General features: G+C 44.7%; 1 protein-coding gene across 21 annotated transcripts in view; it reads right to left on the bottom strand.

The window, feature by feature from the left end:
- Positions 1 to 17,043, bottom strand: part of ZMIZ1 (zinc finger MIZ-type containing 1) — a 353,245-nt gene that overhangs the window by 151,716 nt on the left and 184,486 nt on the right. For all 21 annotated transcript variants that reach the window (XR_014586502.1, XM_083843109.1, XM_083843093.1 and 18 more), the window contains one exon: positions 8,718 to 8,828. Coding sequence is in view for 20 of the 21 variants with exons in the window: in XM_083843109.1 (XP_083699235.1) it covers positions 8,718 to 8,777 (60 nt within the window). In the remaining variant the exon portion in view is untranslated. The remainder of the gene's footprint in view (positions 1 to 8,717; positions 8,829 to 17,043) is intronic.

The following is a 17,043-nucleotide window of genomic DNA, read 5'->3' as shown; positions in this document are numbered from 1 at the left end:
TTACTCCGGCGCTCTCCTGACCAGAATTACTTTGCAGTCTTCCTGCTCCGTATCTTTCATACCCACATAACCACAGTAGACTTACAACTTTGCATTATATAAGGGAACACGCAACCAATTTAACCTCTTCTGTCATAATCCCACCTACTGCTGTTCCACCACACCCTACTCAGCCTCTGAGGAAATTGTGACTTAGGGGTTTAAAAGCCTGCGATCCAGATCTGACTGATGGAAACGGGGCACACGAGTGGCCAGATGTCTTTTTGTTCACCTATCAATAGACAGAACAGCAGTGCCCAGTCATCTTTGTACCCTTCATACAACCTGGCCTGCAGTCCAGTCAGCTGAAAGCCCTCAGAACAGCACGGCTTGTGAAAGGCTCAAAATAATCAGAGGGCTCTGAGATATATTGTCTTTGTGAGTGATTAAGGAAAAGAGTGACTTTCTGGGGGAAAAAAAAGTCAAGAAACAAAGGAACAACTGTTTGTTCTTTCTCTTAGACCATGCTCAGCAACATAAGGCTTCAATCTATCTTTAAATTTGCAATTACAGCTCAACTGAATTATGAAATCGGCTTTCCTGACCAGTTCACTCACTCTTCTTGGCAACTGAAACAAGTCATCTTCCATTAGTATCTCCCTGTCCTATGGTGCTACTGTAGCATGCACCCTCTGTATGCAACTACAGCAAAGATGCTGAGGCTTCTTCAGCTGCCTTCAACACTTCAATAGACAGCATAATCATACAGAAGCCTTCTTCTCTAATGCCCTCATGCTTTTCAGCAAGCAGTTTGAGCCCTGAATATCCTAACATTTCAAGAAGTTAATTTTCTCAAAGCATGTACTTTCCCTTAGAATACTATTGCACTATTAAAATAGCAGTCCAAATATTTACTGAAATTGTTAATGGGTATTATTGGTGAAAATAGGCTTATTTGTTCCAGACTTGGTTAGTTGCCTTCTTTACAAAAACTCTAGCTTCATGATGTCTTTTAGTAGAAGAAAAAGTGAAGGCTGCAGGCAAAATGAGGACTACCTAAAAAATTCTGTGCTATGAATATCCCATTAATGAGACATTACAACAACCCTTGACTAGAAGACTATTGTCAAAGGTACAGCCTTTAGAAAGGAATATGGCAAGTACAAAATGAGATAATGGCAAAAGGTGGAAAAAAAAAAAAAGGACAGACTTGAATTCCCCTGACTTACGTACTGAACCAATTTTTTAAAATGAATTCTTAAATAAATTTCTTCACTTTCTAAATTTCAGGAGAGTAAACACACATTTTGAAAAATAAGCAATAGTCCTCAGTTTGACATATTTCATTTTCCAATTAATTTTTTTGACTCGTGAGTAATTTACTTACTCACTGATTGTGCTTTTTATAGCACTTTTAGTTAACAGACTTAATCTTTATTATTTTAATCTCTTAATCTATATAGAGAAAAAAATCTCAAGGTGACTGTTTAAAATGACCACTGCATGAACTGATGCCACTGTGGAAGATGTTTAATTCACCTCAGCTACTCTCAGGGGTCCTACCAGACAGCTAGACATTACCGAGACAGTTCAGAGTCAAAAGGAAAAGTACTAATAGGATTGTTTTGGGGGTCCTTCGACAAAGCAAAATTTGCAATATTAATTCAAACAAATCTGTTTCATTTAACTTCTCCTCATGAAGAATTCGGGTTACTTTTTGGAAAGGCCCTTTGAATGAAGGGTGGGGCATATGAAAAACTTAATTTCATATTTGTTGGTGGACATCTACTGGCCACCATGAAGAAGAAATATCCAACTATCACTGATTATGGGAGGTCCATTGCCTACAGCAGTGGTACAATTTGCATTTAGGGAAATGTTATGTTCTGTTACGTTTATGTCAGAAAAGAACAAAAGAGAAACCCAAACTTTCAAAATCTGTATCAAACCATAACCTACTAGACTTAAACTAATTTCTCACGTGTGATCACCAATCACATGTCTGTTTTAAAGGAGCATCATAGAGGGCAAGACCTAGGAGCAATTTCCTTAGTAACTCTGTAGTAGCAGCCTCTACCCAACAAAAACGCTTTGAGCTGGAAAAAAACGCACCTTCTTGGAACATCACACAGCTAGAAGAAGAAATTCTCTCTAAAAAAAAAATTATTTGCTTTCAGGAGTGAAACTGTTAGTAGCACCATCACCCTTCACCGTTCTGTCAGTTCTCTAACTACCAGGAAGGAAACCTCTCCCGGAAACTCCCAAAGCAGTGATCCCTCTTCCATGTTCTTCACAGAATCCATTGATTTTTCAACCACTTCTGTACTATGATGCACTTGTGGGAAGGGTACGTACCTCTTGCATCATCCTATTCAGCAGTTAGAAATCAACAGTACAAATTAAGTATAAGAGGAAAAAATCTGTGTCAGTGAGTCCAGGTCAGTTAAGGATGAAGCATTTCATTCTGTCACCATGTGATATATAACTGCTTGTGCTTGCCTCAACATTTCCCTTCCCCTGATCTGCATAGCAAAGAACAATATGGAAATTGCATACTTCCAAGGTATTCTGAAGGCCTCTCTCATTCTCCTAATAGTGTAGAATGACAGGGTTGATGAGCATATTCTTTTTCTCAGGATGGATCATCTTGGAACAGCCTTGGAAACTTACATACATCTTTACTAGATAAGAGTTCTAGAGCAGTAAGGGAATTTTTGCAAAGCCCAGGAGAAATAATGAGAAGATAAGAATTCCAAGCCTATTACTGCCACATCATCAGAAGCAGGTCTACCAGCAAAGAGATCTGGCAAACCCTTCATGGAAGAGTCACAGCAGCTGCTGTGTACTTTACGCATTGTATTGCTGACGGAATACAATGTGGACAACAGCAAAAAGAACAGCTAAGCCCACACAGGCAAATTTATGAACATTAGTAGTTTGTGCATTTGTGTTGATCTGTACTACAAAAAGGACAAAACTGTCTGAAGTTTCACTAACAAGCAGGACACGCTGCACTGGAACTCAACAGGCTCCATCCAAAGCACAGTAACAAATCAGGTAACACGAGGCAGACGAAAAACAGCGTACCCGCACAGTTTCTGGTTTGCAGGCTTTTTCTGCAGCACCAGCTCTCTAGTTTTCAAAATGCCAGCCTGTCCTCTCTTCCCCTACGTCTTTTCCACCTGCACGTGTTTACAAAGCTGCCTGCAGCATGTGCTTTGCGACCTCCCGGTGCACACTGGTAGTGGCTCCTCCTCCTCCATGCTGCATAGAAGCAATAAGGAGCTAACAACACCAGCGGAGAGTTTTTCTTCAGCAGATGATGGTAGAAGTCTGCACAGCTGAAGGCTCTTTGTATTAACAGTACCATCCTCTCTTAAAACAATTTTTAAAGTCACTTTCTGCTTTTGCAAACGGGTACAATAGCCCCTACGTGCAAATGCTGCACAAGCCATGCCTGGTATGGATTTGCCATTGCACCAGCTCACATAAGTAAAGGAAGTCAAGCAGCAAGCACACACGTAGGAAGGAAGAGCCAGAAATGGTATGACAGATGCTAGAGATGGGTTGCCAGCTAGGTTGTGTATTCACTGCAGAGTTCAACTCAGCTGCTGACGAGATCAACTTCCTATGCTCATCTGACACCGAGGCAACAACACGGACCTAACATACAGATTTCTAGAATTTTCCAATGTTCATCCTTATTTACCAGTAGGCAGTTTTAAGCATTACGCCTGATTAGCTAGTTGCACAGGAAAAAAACTAAAATTAATCTAAATACTACGGCTACTAAAAGTTTTAAATGTAAATTTAATATGTGTGCATTTTCATTTGAAAACAGTTGACGATACCAATGCATCAGCCCTCGAGGCCAGGTGCTGCGATAAAACAAAAACAGGACCGGGAAGGGGAGAACTGTGCCCACCCTAACTTCACCAGCCTGCCTCAGAAGATGATGGGTTACATTCAAGCCACTGAAATCTCATGAACTCAGCCATCTCATCAGATAAGCTAGCTACACAAATGCTGCAAGCATCAAGATGGTGCTCCCCCCTCCCCGCACCAGAAGTGCTTCCAGCACTTTGTCTCTTTGCTTTTTCCCTTGTGGCTCCACCGCCTGAGCCAGAACAGTCGTCTACCGGGACGCAGGATCTAACATGGCAGGAATGCTGATTGACAGGTCTGCAAGTGGACTGGAGGAGCCAGGAAAGCTGGTCTGCTGTCATTTTTTCCTAAACATACTTAACTCTATCAGAGGAGTATTCCAACAGACTGAGCAAGAAAGCAGACAAAGAATTGCAGCTATGGGTCTCAGTGAGAAAAAAAAAGAAAAAAAAAGCATATATTTATCAAGATGGCATCTATGGACCATTCAGCCAATAACCTGCAACACTTTAGATCCCTTGAATATCATGTTCTTAATTGAAAAGGAAGGTCTTTTTCACCATCAGGTTCCCTGCTATATGTTATCTCATATATAGCTGCTAAAAAATAGTAACACTTGTATGGATTACAACCAAAAAAAATGTATTCTAAATATATACACCCTTCATAGGAAGACTGCCAATTCTCAAAATTCATGAAGAATGAAAATTTCACAAAGCTTTATTAAAACTTTTTCAGCTGTAATTTCATATCTGTCTATACTAACCCATCCACAATATATTAAAATGACATGTTTAGGACTGCTGAGCATTTACATGAGTCTGCAACAATAATTTTGAAAAGCAGAAGGATTAGTTCAAACATCTCAGGGCTTAAATGCTAACAGTTATGTAAATATACAGGGAATTCTATTTTCCTCTGAATTGCAAGTGAGCAACCAAAAACCAAGTTGCTGAATAATGAAAGAAATGGGACTGTCTGTTTCCAATCTGAGAAAGAAAAGATCAACGCAAACACATGGCAATTACAACTTTTAGCATCTCTCTCTGAAAGGATGGGTAGGCATCATAAAGCATTGCAACTGCAGCTATTCAACAAGCCTTCCTGAGGAAAAGAGGGGAGAAATGCTAATCTCCTCCTAGAAATCAGCAATGTGATGTGTGCCTCCAGTTAAGCTGGGTTCACCAAATGATCCAGCGTCGTTTGAGGATACACTGCTCAGCGTGCCCTGATGTAATGTGTCACACATGACAGAATCAGCGTTCTCTGCTCACACCACAACCAAATACTTCTGACACACTTGCACATACTTCCCTTTAACCTGTTACCACAATTTTAGCACAGCTCTAGTACCTGCCCTGACAAGTGCCCTTAGCACAGCAGGAAGGCATCACAAACCTATTCTGAAAGGGGTCGCTTCTTACTAACTTAAGTAATAGGAAGATTTTAGGAACTTTTTTTATAGGAATTCTTGTCAAGAATTTCACAGGAGAGGTGTAGGAGCCTTATAAACTGACTGCCAGCAAACAGAGACAACAAATCTAAAAGTCCCTAGGTTTAAAACAGCTTGAAGCTTTGAAAGTTGGACCCATCAGGGAGAGTGGAGAGGGGGCAGCCTGCAACCTAGAGATTTTGCTGGTACTTGCTCGTATCACAAAAGGAAAACAACGGATGGTGTGTGAATAAAGCCTCATCACAGTTCAGTTGTGAGGAACAGGTTAAGAAAATGGGTCAGTTCGCTGGGGCTCGCTATGAGGCGGGAGCCGGCCGGCCCCCTCAGAAGGCCGTGCTTGGGCCCTGGCTCCGGGAGGGCCCCGCCATCCCCGCGCTGGGTGCTGCCACAGGGCCCTGGGGCCGGGCGTGAGAGCCAGCTGTCATCGTGGCCCGGCAGTCCTGCTCCCGGGCCCTCTGACCCTTGCTGAGCACAAAATCCTTTTGTATTTAGGTTTGCATTGACAAAAATCCAGGAGAAACAGCCTGCACCCTGAAGATGCAGCTTCCTTCAGCGTACCCTGAAGAGTCCTCTGTGTCAGGACAAACTAATTGCATGTGTTCCGGGAAGACTGTTACTTTGGCTTTTTCCCCTGAACACTGAAAAAAACGTGTTTGATTTTAAAGCACATACACTTACAAATAGTGAGGGAATCAGCTACAAAGAGACCACACAAGCTGTTCCAGCCTTCCACAGAAGTCTGTGTTGTTTTTTTTTTTAGGCGTAAATACACAGCCACCTCTTCAGTTTGCCCTTTCATCTCTCTGAAACAGTTCTTAACACACACACACACGCTTCATTTCCTAACTAGCCGATCATATACAAGGTTTGGTTTTGTAGCTGGAAAATGCTAAAAAAAGATAAAGGTAAAACACAACCTTGATCCTGAAAGAGAAGTCAGCAAGGACATTGTGGGCGTCTCCCGAGCCAGAGAGCTGGAAGAAAGCAGCCGGCGCTGCCCCTGTGCTGCAACCTGATCTGGTTCACTGGCACTGGGATATAGCCATGTGCATGACAGGTTCCTCAGGGCTGGGTGAGGGGCACACAGGGCCACAAGCCGTGTGGGGTCCGACTCCATGAGCCGTGTGCTGCCAACAAGGGTGTCAAATGGGTGGATGCAGGGCGCCGAGGAAGGGTGGCTTTCTGCCCCCTGCTGCAGTGCACCTTCCACACTGCCGCTGTGTTAACCCACCTGGAAGGACACATCTTTTCAAGAGAACAGTACTGTGTTTTGTTCACAGGCTGGGAAGGGAATAAAGAGCGGAAGACTGGAGACCGGGGAAGAAAATGCAGGCAGATTTTTGTCTGACCCTGCTGCTAATCCCAAAAAATTGGTGAGGGTATATTGTTAGGGCCATGCAAGGTACTGCTTCGCTCCCCAAACCAAGGACTGTGCGTTTAACAGCGTGTGGTCCAGTTCTCTATGGCTGAACTGCCAACGCCTTGCTGTGGCGCTACATGAATTTTACCAGCTAATGAACTGTCTCAGAGAACAAGGTAAAATGTCTCCAAGCTGGAAACTTATGACCATATGACAGAAGAGTCTCCTCCAAAAAGCTAGTCAGAGTCGTTTTCTGTCCCTTCCTCCACTACAGCAAAGATAACAGTACAAGATTTTGGAACTATATATAAAAAAAAAAAAAAAGGAGGAATCTTTATGCCAAATTCTTCAAGGAAAAAAAAAAAAGCAAACAACAGTCATTCCTCTCAGACAAAACCTCAAGTATTGCAACTCACACAAAAAAGCTTCTGCCATATATTTTTGGTGGTCAGCCACTGGATTCCTTAACTACACTTTGTCATGAGTTGAAAATAAAAGCACTGATACTCACTGATTCAGGCCTCTGTAGGAAAAGAGGGCCTGAAGCTGCAGCCACAGCCAGGCAGGATACCTCCCCTCTGCTGTTAGCAGAACAGCGCAACTGCGAGCGCCCTCTCCACCAGAAGCCTCTGAACTTCCAGACAGAATCAAACACAACCGAGAATGTTCCATTGAATGGTGGAAAACCTTGCCTTCCTCTTCAAAGAGGGATGTCCTAGATGTCTGGGTAAACCAGCAGTATGTATAAATGAAGTTAGTTGTTTAACTGACAGAGCATCCATTACATAGCCAAAAATATCTCTTTAATACTGTAAGAAATGTAATTTGATATTCTTTTATCTTATTAAAATAATACAAATTCTCTATGTACAGAAACCGTCAGCTCTAGAAGACAGAACTCAGCAACATCCTCCATTTGTCTCCACTTGATCTGAAGGCTTGTTCTTACAGCTGGAAGGTTAAATTGTTCTGCAAGTCACTTCATTCTTCATCCTCTGGGATAGGATGGCCAAAAAGGGCACCAATTTGTACCAGCCAAGGGCATGCTTTTTCTGAACCAGACAGTTGATAAGGAACTGGGATGAAATCCCCAAATTCATTTCCCTCAGGCCTCTGAAGAACCATGAGATGCATTAACTTTCACCACAGAGCGATGAGAGAGAGAGAGGGAGAGAGAGAGCGAGATTTAGGGGAAAAAAATAGCCACTACACACCCAGGCCAAGGCTGGATTATGACCAGCAGTTCTGCGGGGACGGATTCCTATTTCTGCTCCCTGACCTATGAACTAGCTTTGTTCAATTTATTCCAAAATCTTTTCATATAAAGGAAACATGGAGAGAAAATCAGCTGTTTTCAGTATGAACTCTGTTCTTTTTTTCATATCCTGCCAAAGCATCTGTATGGCTAGACTTGCAAACAAACACACTTTTTCTGTTCTTTGCATTATAACACGTTTGAGATACCATAAACCTCTACTAATACGTAGGCAAACATAACAAAACATAATGGAAACTGCTGCAGCTAAGAGGATGGAAACATTAAAAGTTTAGAAATCTACACTGAGCCAATACCACTCCCATGCTTTTTTTTTTTTTTTTAACCAGTTCCTTTGATTTAGGGTGTTTGCATCCACCACACACAGAAATCTATGAACAAAGAAGTGCTGCAGTCGGTCAAGAGAAAATATGCACACGTCCCAAAGCAAAAGTAGTCAGGGAGATTTTTAACTTGGTTAATACAAATATAAAACTGAAACAGCAGGACTCCAGCTTCTAAGTATTTTGTGGCCAAAGTAGCTGGCCAGAGAAAACTGCTCAGGCAACAGGGGAAAAATGGGTTGTGAACATAATTTTACTGCGTTAGTGAAACTCTAGGCTGATGGTTCCTTAGGAAGGTGAAACAGAAAGTTTAGCTTTCAAGGTCTCCTCCCCACAAAAGGGCCAGGATATTCATCAGGAAGCAGGAAACCATAGTGCTCAATACACCCTGCCATACAATACACAATGCTCTAGCAGTAATGATATCCACCTTCAGCTTACCTGTTTTATGCACTGCAGCCGGTCATTGGTCTGCTGTATGTGCCTGTCCATAGAGTTCATTTTGATTGTCTCCACTTGGCTTCTACCTGAAAGCCATTAAAATCCCTCGATCTGCAAGACAAAAAGGACAATAAAGATCACTGAGCACAGTCTGTGCACTTCTATCAGCTCTACAGCAAGTGTGACCCTGAGATCTACCTGAGATTTAACCTTCCAGGTGATCGTGTGCCAACAAGGCCCCTGTTACAGAATTGCAACACAAATGGCATTAAAGCAATGCAGCAAAGCTGCCTGCAAGAAACTCCTGATCACACTGCAAGACGAAAACAGCAATAATAACAATAATGATGATAATAATTACTGTCTAGGTTTTGCAAGGCCAAAGACACTAGGATTCTTCCTAATTTTCCTCTAGGAGAAAACACCTCCCATAAATTCATTACTAAATGAATCAGGTATGGCAGAGTATTATAAGGCCAAAAGGAACACAAAACATTTTTTTTTCCTGAAATAATATGCAGGCTCTGGATTTGTATACTGAAAAAAAAAAAAAGCAACAGGTACACTTCGGACTGTCCTGTGATACTAAAACCAGTAGATCAATTTAACGACCCCGTGAAATGACTGCGGCAACAGCGAGCGAAGGACTGGGATTCACGACCCAGCCAAGCCTCGCAGCGGGACCCCGCGTCTGAGAGAGAGAGGGACCGGATCTCCCACCAAGGGGCTAAGCAGCTCCTGCCTTCTGAAAAAACGGGGCTCTTCTCGTATCTGTAGCTGAACAAGCTACTTGCTACTTCTGAATAAACATGTCCTCTGTTCTTTAGTCCCATCTCTACAAAGCTGCGCAGCCTGGGGCAAATTAAAGCTTCTCTATGACTTTAAAAAACAAACAAACTAGAAAATGGAAATGAAGGCTCAGAGTGGCATTAGGAGTCTGAATTTGTGTTGCTACAGCTGTAGGAAATCACCAGATGAGCGATAGCAAGGAGTTAGGAGGATCCGCAGAGCACACCCGTGGTCCCCCAGACCCCAGCTGCGCTCATTGTGCCGGCCCTGTGGGCAGTACGGCGCTGTGTGCGCCCGGCCATCAGGACCAGCCCTGTCAGAGTAGCACTAGTGACTACTGTAGCGAGCCAGGTGCCTCACCACGCCATGTCCCATGCTCACACATGGGGGTAACGGGGTAATAATGTGTGACTGGAGCTAGGAGCAATACCCGAGGGCAGGGAGGAGGCCGGGGTGCAGGCGTCGTGCCGAGCTCCTCACCCTTGCCGCGGGGCTCAGCTCTGCTGCCCCAGAGGTGGGGATGGACGAAATCCTGCTTGAGTTTGGACCAGGAGCAATGCACAGAAATGCAGGCGAGTGTAAGTGAGCACCCTTGCTGCCCCTTCCCTCCCAGGCCTTAATCTGTCTTTTTCTATAGCGGTGCAACAGCAGATCATACAGAGAAAAGCCAACAACTAATAACCAGTTTCAGTCCATAATTCATATTACCAAACCTTCTGCACTGTAACTTCCATTTATTTATGTTTTAGGCAGAATCACATGGGACTCCAGCCTGCACTTAATAAGCTGAGCAGATTTAAGTGCTTTTTCTTAGAACTCACTTCTCAGTAAGGGGCACAGAGATGCTTCACACATACATATGTATACTCGCCTGTTTCAATCACTTTCATGGCATCTATAATGGAAATGAAACCATAAATATTGCACACTGGAACATGAAACCAGGCTTTGCCTACAAATGCCCACATCCTTGTACTGCCACAGAGCGGCACAGTCCAAGCATCCTCCTGCTCAAGAACGAGCCGCGAGCACCGATTCACAAATCCTCATCCAAACCCTGTATTTATTTACAACTCCGTGCTAGCACAAGCAGGGTGGTGGGCTCACGCAGGAACCATTCCTTCACGAGCCTCTCCAAGGGCACCAAGCAGTTTTGTTATTCAGAGGACTGGCCACAAAAGAGCTCTCCTCTGAGAAGAGAAGACAGCAAATTTTCCAGGTCCATGTCACGTCGGAAATGCTGGCCACTGCCGCCTCTCGTGACGCAGCATCTCCTGACAGCAAGCGCCTGTGGCACCCACCGAAGGAGGAGAGCCGCGTTCCCGCTGGGAGACCCCGAGCACACGGCTGCCACGGCCAGGCAGCCTCCGCGGCACGGCGTCCCACGCACCCCACGTTTCTGAGCCTCGCTGATAACGCTCCTCCACGGCTCCTGCCGGATTAGACTCAGGGAAAGAAATCTTCTCTGCTAGACAGCTAAATGAAGTCTTACAACAGCAGCTCAGGCTCCTCATCTCCCCACTCTAGAGACAAGAGGGTTCAGCAAAGCACTCCTATCAATAAACTGTAATACTTACAAAACAGTAAAGGCTGTTTCACATACCACTATTATCGTTTGATTATGCCACTGACACCTTCTCCATAGCAAGCACCATCCAAAGGTTCTTTAGTAAATGTAAATTGATATATTTTATTAAAAGCAAGTAAGACAGTCTTATCTGCCTGTATATCCCCAAACAAACCTCAGCAGTCATGAAGTTTAATCTCTCAGTGGACAGCAGAGGTATTTATCAAGAGATAAGCTAGCCCAGACATGACACCACTTCAGCAGTGATCCATCTTACAAGCTGGGACACATTATCTGCATTTTAATTGACCATCAGGACAGATGGAGGAGAGCATGTTGAAAACAAACACGTACACATGCACTGGGATTTTTGGTGACATATTTGAAGAAATGCAAACTGAAGCTTTTTTTTTTGCCTTTTTTTTTTTAAATAAACAAATCAGGGTACTTGTGCTTAATGAACCAACAAGCAAAATACCATATTTCTGGTTGACTTTGTAATGCAATTTTTGTATTTTTTTGGCATCATCAATATAAACTCCTCACTAACATGAAGCCGCATAAAGAAACAGAGAGCCAAGTTGAAAAGAGCATCTATCCCACGCAACAGATACATAGCCATAGTCTACACTGCCAGAAAACACAATTCTCAAGTAAAGCCAGATACAGCAGTGCTCAGAGATGGGGCTAATCACATCAGGAGCTGCCTCTGGAGTTCCCGGCAAAATACTTTGGGGCTGGGAGACTGCAGAGAGATTTTACACAAAGAAATGATCATGACTTGCCTTTGTGTACTGCCACTCACGCCAACAAACAATCTTATGCACTGATTCATGGACTGTATGTAAAATAATACCCCAATTCTGTGCCTTAACTGTAAGCAAAAACAAGGCTTGCTGTCAGCTACCTGAATGGCAGCTTGCCCTTGTATTTGTCCAAATTGTCACGTCTCCCACACGCAGAGGTTTCCTGAAGGCCATTTGTGGAGGGGCAGGGTACAGACTGTCAAACGAGCTCACCTGGCGGCCAAGGGGAGCCCCCGCTCTCCTCCAGACAGGTCACTCGGTGTCTTTTTTAAGCTGATCAAATCCAGCCTTGAAAACAGTTCTGCTTTCGACACCCGGTGGCTCCCACCGAAAGCGCTCTCTGACTCACCCTTCCCCTGGCAGCCTGAAGCATTTCACTTCCATCCCACCACGCGCTTCTCACACCATTTGTGCTCTCTGGCTGTGCCTCCTCCCCTGCCCCAGCCCTGCGCTGCCAAGCAGCCCCCATCCCTCCACAGCCCTGTCACCAGCCCTGTTCATCTGCTCTCTTCTCCTGAAGAGACACCCCTGTTCCCTCCATGCCCCTGGCCAGGGGACGTTGGCTTGAACCAAACAACCCAAGCTGTACGTAGGAGGGCTCACCTCACACAGTGACACGAACACTTACTCTGCGTTTGGAAGATCCCTCCTCATACGCTCCAGACTCATTTTTACCTCTCTCTCAGACACATCACAGGAGCATCAAATAGGAAAATCCTTACAGTGACCATACTGGGTCTAAGGCATTTTTGCTATAATAAAAGCGGACCTCATTAGTGGGAAACCATTATTATCTGGAAATTATTCTTTCATAGACCTCAGCTAGAATTAAAAGATTAAGCACTGAAAGTGAAAATTATCATATGGATCTTAAGTTTTACCACGGCAGAATAAGTGTTTTGACACCAGATCAGATCATTTTGCCTGAAAGAAAAATATCATCACAATTACATTTCCAGTAGCTACACCTACTACAGCGATACAACCGCACACCGGTCCAGATCCCCATGGGCACATCCACATCCTGAAATTTCCAAAGTGCCTTTTCTGCTGATCTCATACTGTTTTGAAAGTAGCAGCAAGATCACCTTACTTGAAAATAATGGTGCTTAAGATACAGAAAGGCCGGCAGGGCAGAATAAGAGCAGATTGGCACTCAGCTAAGTGCCGAGCGCTTATCAGGTCACGAGTGAAAATGACTTTGCCGGCTCTCCTGCTCACCTCTGGTGCATCGGCGTTAGAAAGCACGCTAAGATTCAGACACAGCAAGTGGCTCAAGGGACAGCAGGGGATGTTGCTGATCGGGATTAAGGGCTCTGACAGAACGGGATAGAGAAGGGAATTGCATGGGGTGCTTCGTAACAAATCCCCTCTGTTTCGTGCACACATCAGCCAGAAAGGTCGTCCGCTACTGTTTTATATGCTATCTCCATCCAAAAGGATAAACAAAAAAGAAGTGTTCCCAGCACCTTCTGGTTATTCAGCAATAAAAAGCCCCATTCTTCTGCTGTCTTTTCTGAGGGAAAGACCCAATCTCCCTCGCTCTTAAAAAAAAAAAAAAAAAAAAAGTGAATTATTCTTTGCCTTCCTTCTTCCCTCCCCTCTAGCATGTGAGTTTATAGCCCTAGGCAGTAATTAAAGAGCCCTCATTTACATATTTATGATGTCTCAAAAATGGAGAATGTGGTTTTTTTAAGGAACAGATGTATCGACCTGTTAGACATTTTTTTAACCCTAAGTGTATGGAATCCTTTTTTTTTTTTTTTTGTCAAACCATTACTACAAAGCACTCTCCAATATTAAAAAGGAATGAAATCATGTAGTGGCTGAAAGGGAATTTCACAAGCTTCTGCTACGTTGTGTTGGTTGAAATTTCAAGCTACAACTTTGCAAATACTCTGCCAGAAACTGGACTTCCAGTAACACGTCTGTGAAGAGCAATTTAGTAAAACATGTTCTCTACCAGCCCTTCAAAAAAAAAATCCAACATTTCAGCGCTGTTTCAAAGAGCTGATGTTACAGAGAACACACCACAACTTGAAAGTAAATATGGTGTTAGTTCAGGGTTTGGATGCTCAGAGGAACACACCCGACAACAAGCAGCAGCGAGGCTGCTCCCCCTCTCGCCTGCCCCTTGCTTCCCTCCGTCCCCCGAAGCAGAGAAGCGGGCAGAGGACTTGTCATCTGCTGTCCTGAGCAAGAGTGCAACTTCTTGACAAATTGAGACCTTATTGAACAAGCTTAGCAAATCCTTGCCACCCCAAAGCCATTTTGAGAGTGCTGGAGAGCCCACTTGGAAAGCCAAGAACACGCTAGTGCGTCTGGTGGTTAATAACCATATGCCACTGGGCTACTTAAAGGCGTACGTCGTTAAGTGACAGCTGACTGCAATCCCTTCGGCGCATCACGTGCTACTTTTAGATTTGGAAACAGAGAGATGAACAAAGTGTTCGCTATGAAAAATGATTCCCAAAATAGTCCTTTTAAAATTGCTGAGGAACTATGAAGAGTAAAAGCAAAAGGAAACAAACACGAGCATTCATTTTGTGCCTTGTATTGATTTTTCCCTTTCAGAGAGGTAAGGGAAGCCATTCCGCAGGAGATGTGCTGGGCAGGGAGCACAGCGGTGGTGGGAGACGCGCGGTGGCTGAGCACCCCGGCACCTAAGGAACAGCACCGAGTGACCGGGTTTTAATTTTTATGCGGGTCAAGCACATTGGCAGCCGCCCTGTGACGAACAGGATCTCACTCGGAGCCATTTGGAACCACTCAAAGGAAGAGGAGCAAGAAAACCTAATAGGAAAAAAAAATGTTGTAGGGGGCGGCCAGGGGCCGGAGCCCCACGTCCTGCCGGCAGGGGGCGACAGCGGCCGCGACACCTCCCGGGCGGGCGGGGGCCACGTCGCGACCCCCTGCACGCCCCCCATGGATGCGAAAAGCCAAAGAAGCACCACGGAATGGGCAGACCCCGCGATGCCACACTCATGCCGGCACGGAGTCACGCACCGATGGCCTCGCGTTGCAGGAAGCATCCTCGGCTCGAGCCTGCCTTGGCAGAGACTCATTCGCAAAGAGCCTCTTAAATGCTAGCTTCCTTTCAGGAATAAAACTGCAAAAAGTTTAATATTTATCCATGACAACTGTTTATTTCCTCTGCTAGACAGAGTACTTGGGAAAAATAATAATACTAAAAAAAAGCAGCGCACAAAATGTCAGGTGAAAGGCCATTTTAATCATTAAACACTTGAAAAAGGAAGTCGTTTCCATAAAGCTTTATTTTCCAGAAGCTGCTAAACAGCTACTGCTATCGGCTTTGAGCTATTAGAAGGGGCCAGATGTGAGACAAAGCAACGTTTGTTACGCTGGGTGATGAAGAATAGATATTTGTGCTGCGCTGCTCTCCATTGTTGCTCTACAAATGTGCAATAATCCCCAGAAGACTTTCTATCATCTTTGACTGAGGGAGGGAAGGCGAGCGTGGTGTGTGCCTGCGTGCGCACGCCGCCAGCGGGCACGGCTTCAGCGAGGTGGGAGCAGGGTCTTGGAACTGATGGTGGCTGGGGCTGCGAGTGCTGCCAGTGTGCCTGGCTTTAAGGAGGCTTCTTCCACAGCCGTGCGCTTGGGAACGGTTTTAGATACACAGCCCGTTATATGCAGGCATGAACAGCCAGCCAGAAACACACAAAAGCTAACCCACACATGCTTTCGAAAAAAAAAAAAAAAGGCAGCATGACAGCTTGCATAAGCAAGCCTGCTGGACTCCTCTGGGAGGAGGAGCGGCGGTGCGCAGAAGTTGTTCAATCATGAAGCACATCTGCAGCCTGATTACAAAAGCCAAGGTGGCAGGGCTGGCTGGAAGCGCACGCAGCGCTGTCATAAGACCTGTACGGAAAGTACAAAAATAAAAATAAGCCTCCAAGAGCAGGACCGCGGGCACGTAATGATTTTGCATCTCTGGCTCAGGAGAGCGCTCCCTCGGGTCTGGGCAAGTTGGTTGGCAGCCAGCGCTCAGCAGAAGGCACAGGAACCATCCTCCCCTGTGCTGGCAGCCCGCCCCTCCGGCCAAAATGACTGGTTTCTGCAGACCCCGGAGAGCATCTGTGCTGCTCCCAGGTCTGGGTAATCGCCCTGCTGCATGCGTGTATTACACGGTTAGTTTCCCTGCATCCCACCCAGCTCTGTCAGCTCGTTATCTATAGGGAGAGCAAGGAGGGAAAGGCACACCGCAGTTTATAACAGCAAGAGGTAATAACACAAAATTAAAGGGACAAGTGCTGGGAAGTGCGCTCCTGGAGAGCCAGGGCTGCCAGAGCCACGGTGGTGCTCTCGGAGGCTTTGCACACTCCAACACCGATATGCGAGAACAAACACTGACAGCTCCACAGCAGCATCCACTGATGCAGGGGTTTATTAAATGTACTGTAGCTTGCAGGTAAGAAACGCTAATCCTCATCGGGACAGCTACAAGAAAATGAGGCATCCCTAAAAGCTTGCTGTGTTGCACTCCAATCATTTCATAACCCTGATCGCTCAAATAACACTGCTGCAAAAAAAAAAAAAAAAGTCTCATGGAAAAACTGCAAATTCCTAAAATGAGAGGGAATCTAACATCTCTTCCTCACCCTTTGGGCTCAGTGCAGAGGAAATCAGGTGAGCATAAGAACTGAAAAGGATTTGCATTCTGGCATGTGATGTGCACTTATTTACCTAACAGAAGCATGCTCCTTTCAGAGGCTCCGTTGTAAGGCGTAATGTATTTGTGGGAAATTCTTTGTGTTTGCTTACAGAATGCTGCGAGAGGCGCGAGGTGTTCTTAGCATCACCTGGCTTATATGCATCTTCAGGGCTGAGCACACAGAGTTGTCTACAAAAAATGCGTACGAACTACAAACCTTTTCCTGGTCTTGCCAGACAATAATCAGCTGCAAAAGAAAGCTAAATGGTTTGGACACGTTCATCCAAGTCACTTGCTTCAAAACTGCAAGATGAGCTATAGAAGACAAACATAAATATTTTCTAAAGGTCCAGAGGAAACAGGAACAACCAAATTTGTAAACAGATGATCTCAGGAGAAAAAGAAAGATGGAGGGGAGATGGCACTAGCAGCAAATATTTTTTATCAATTTAACAATAAAGTATCAGAAATTGAAGATGCTATTTTATA

This window comes from Anser anser, assembly GCF_964211835.1.
Source record: "Anser anser genome assembly, chromosome: 7".
NCBI lineage: Eukaryota > Metazoa > Chordata > Aves > Anseriformes > Anatidae > Anser > Anser anser.
Note: the sequence above shows the minus strand (reverse complement) of the source record. Positions and strands in the feature narration are given on the sequence as shown.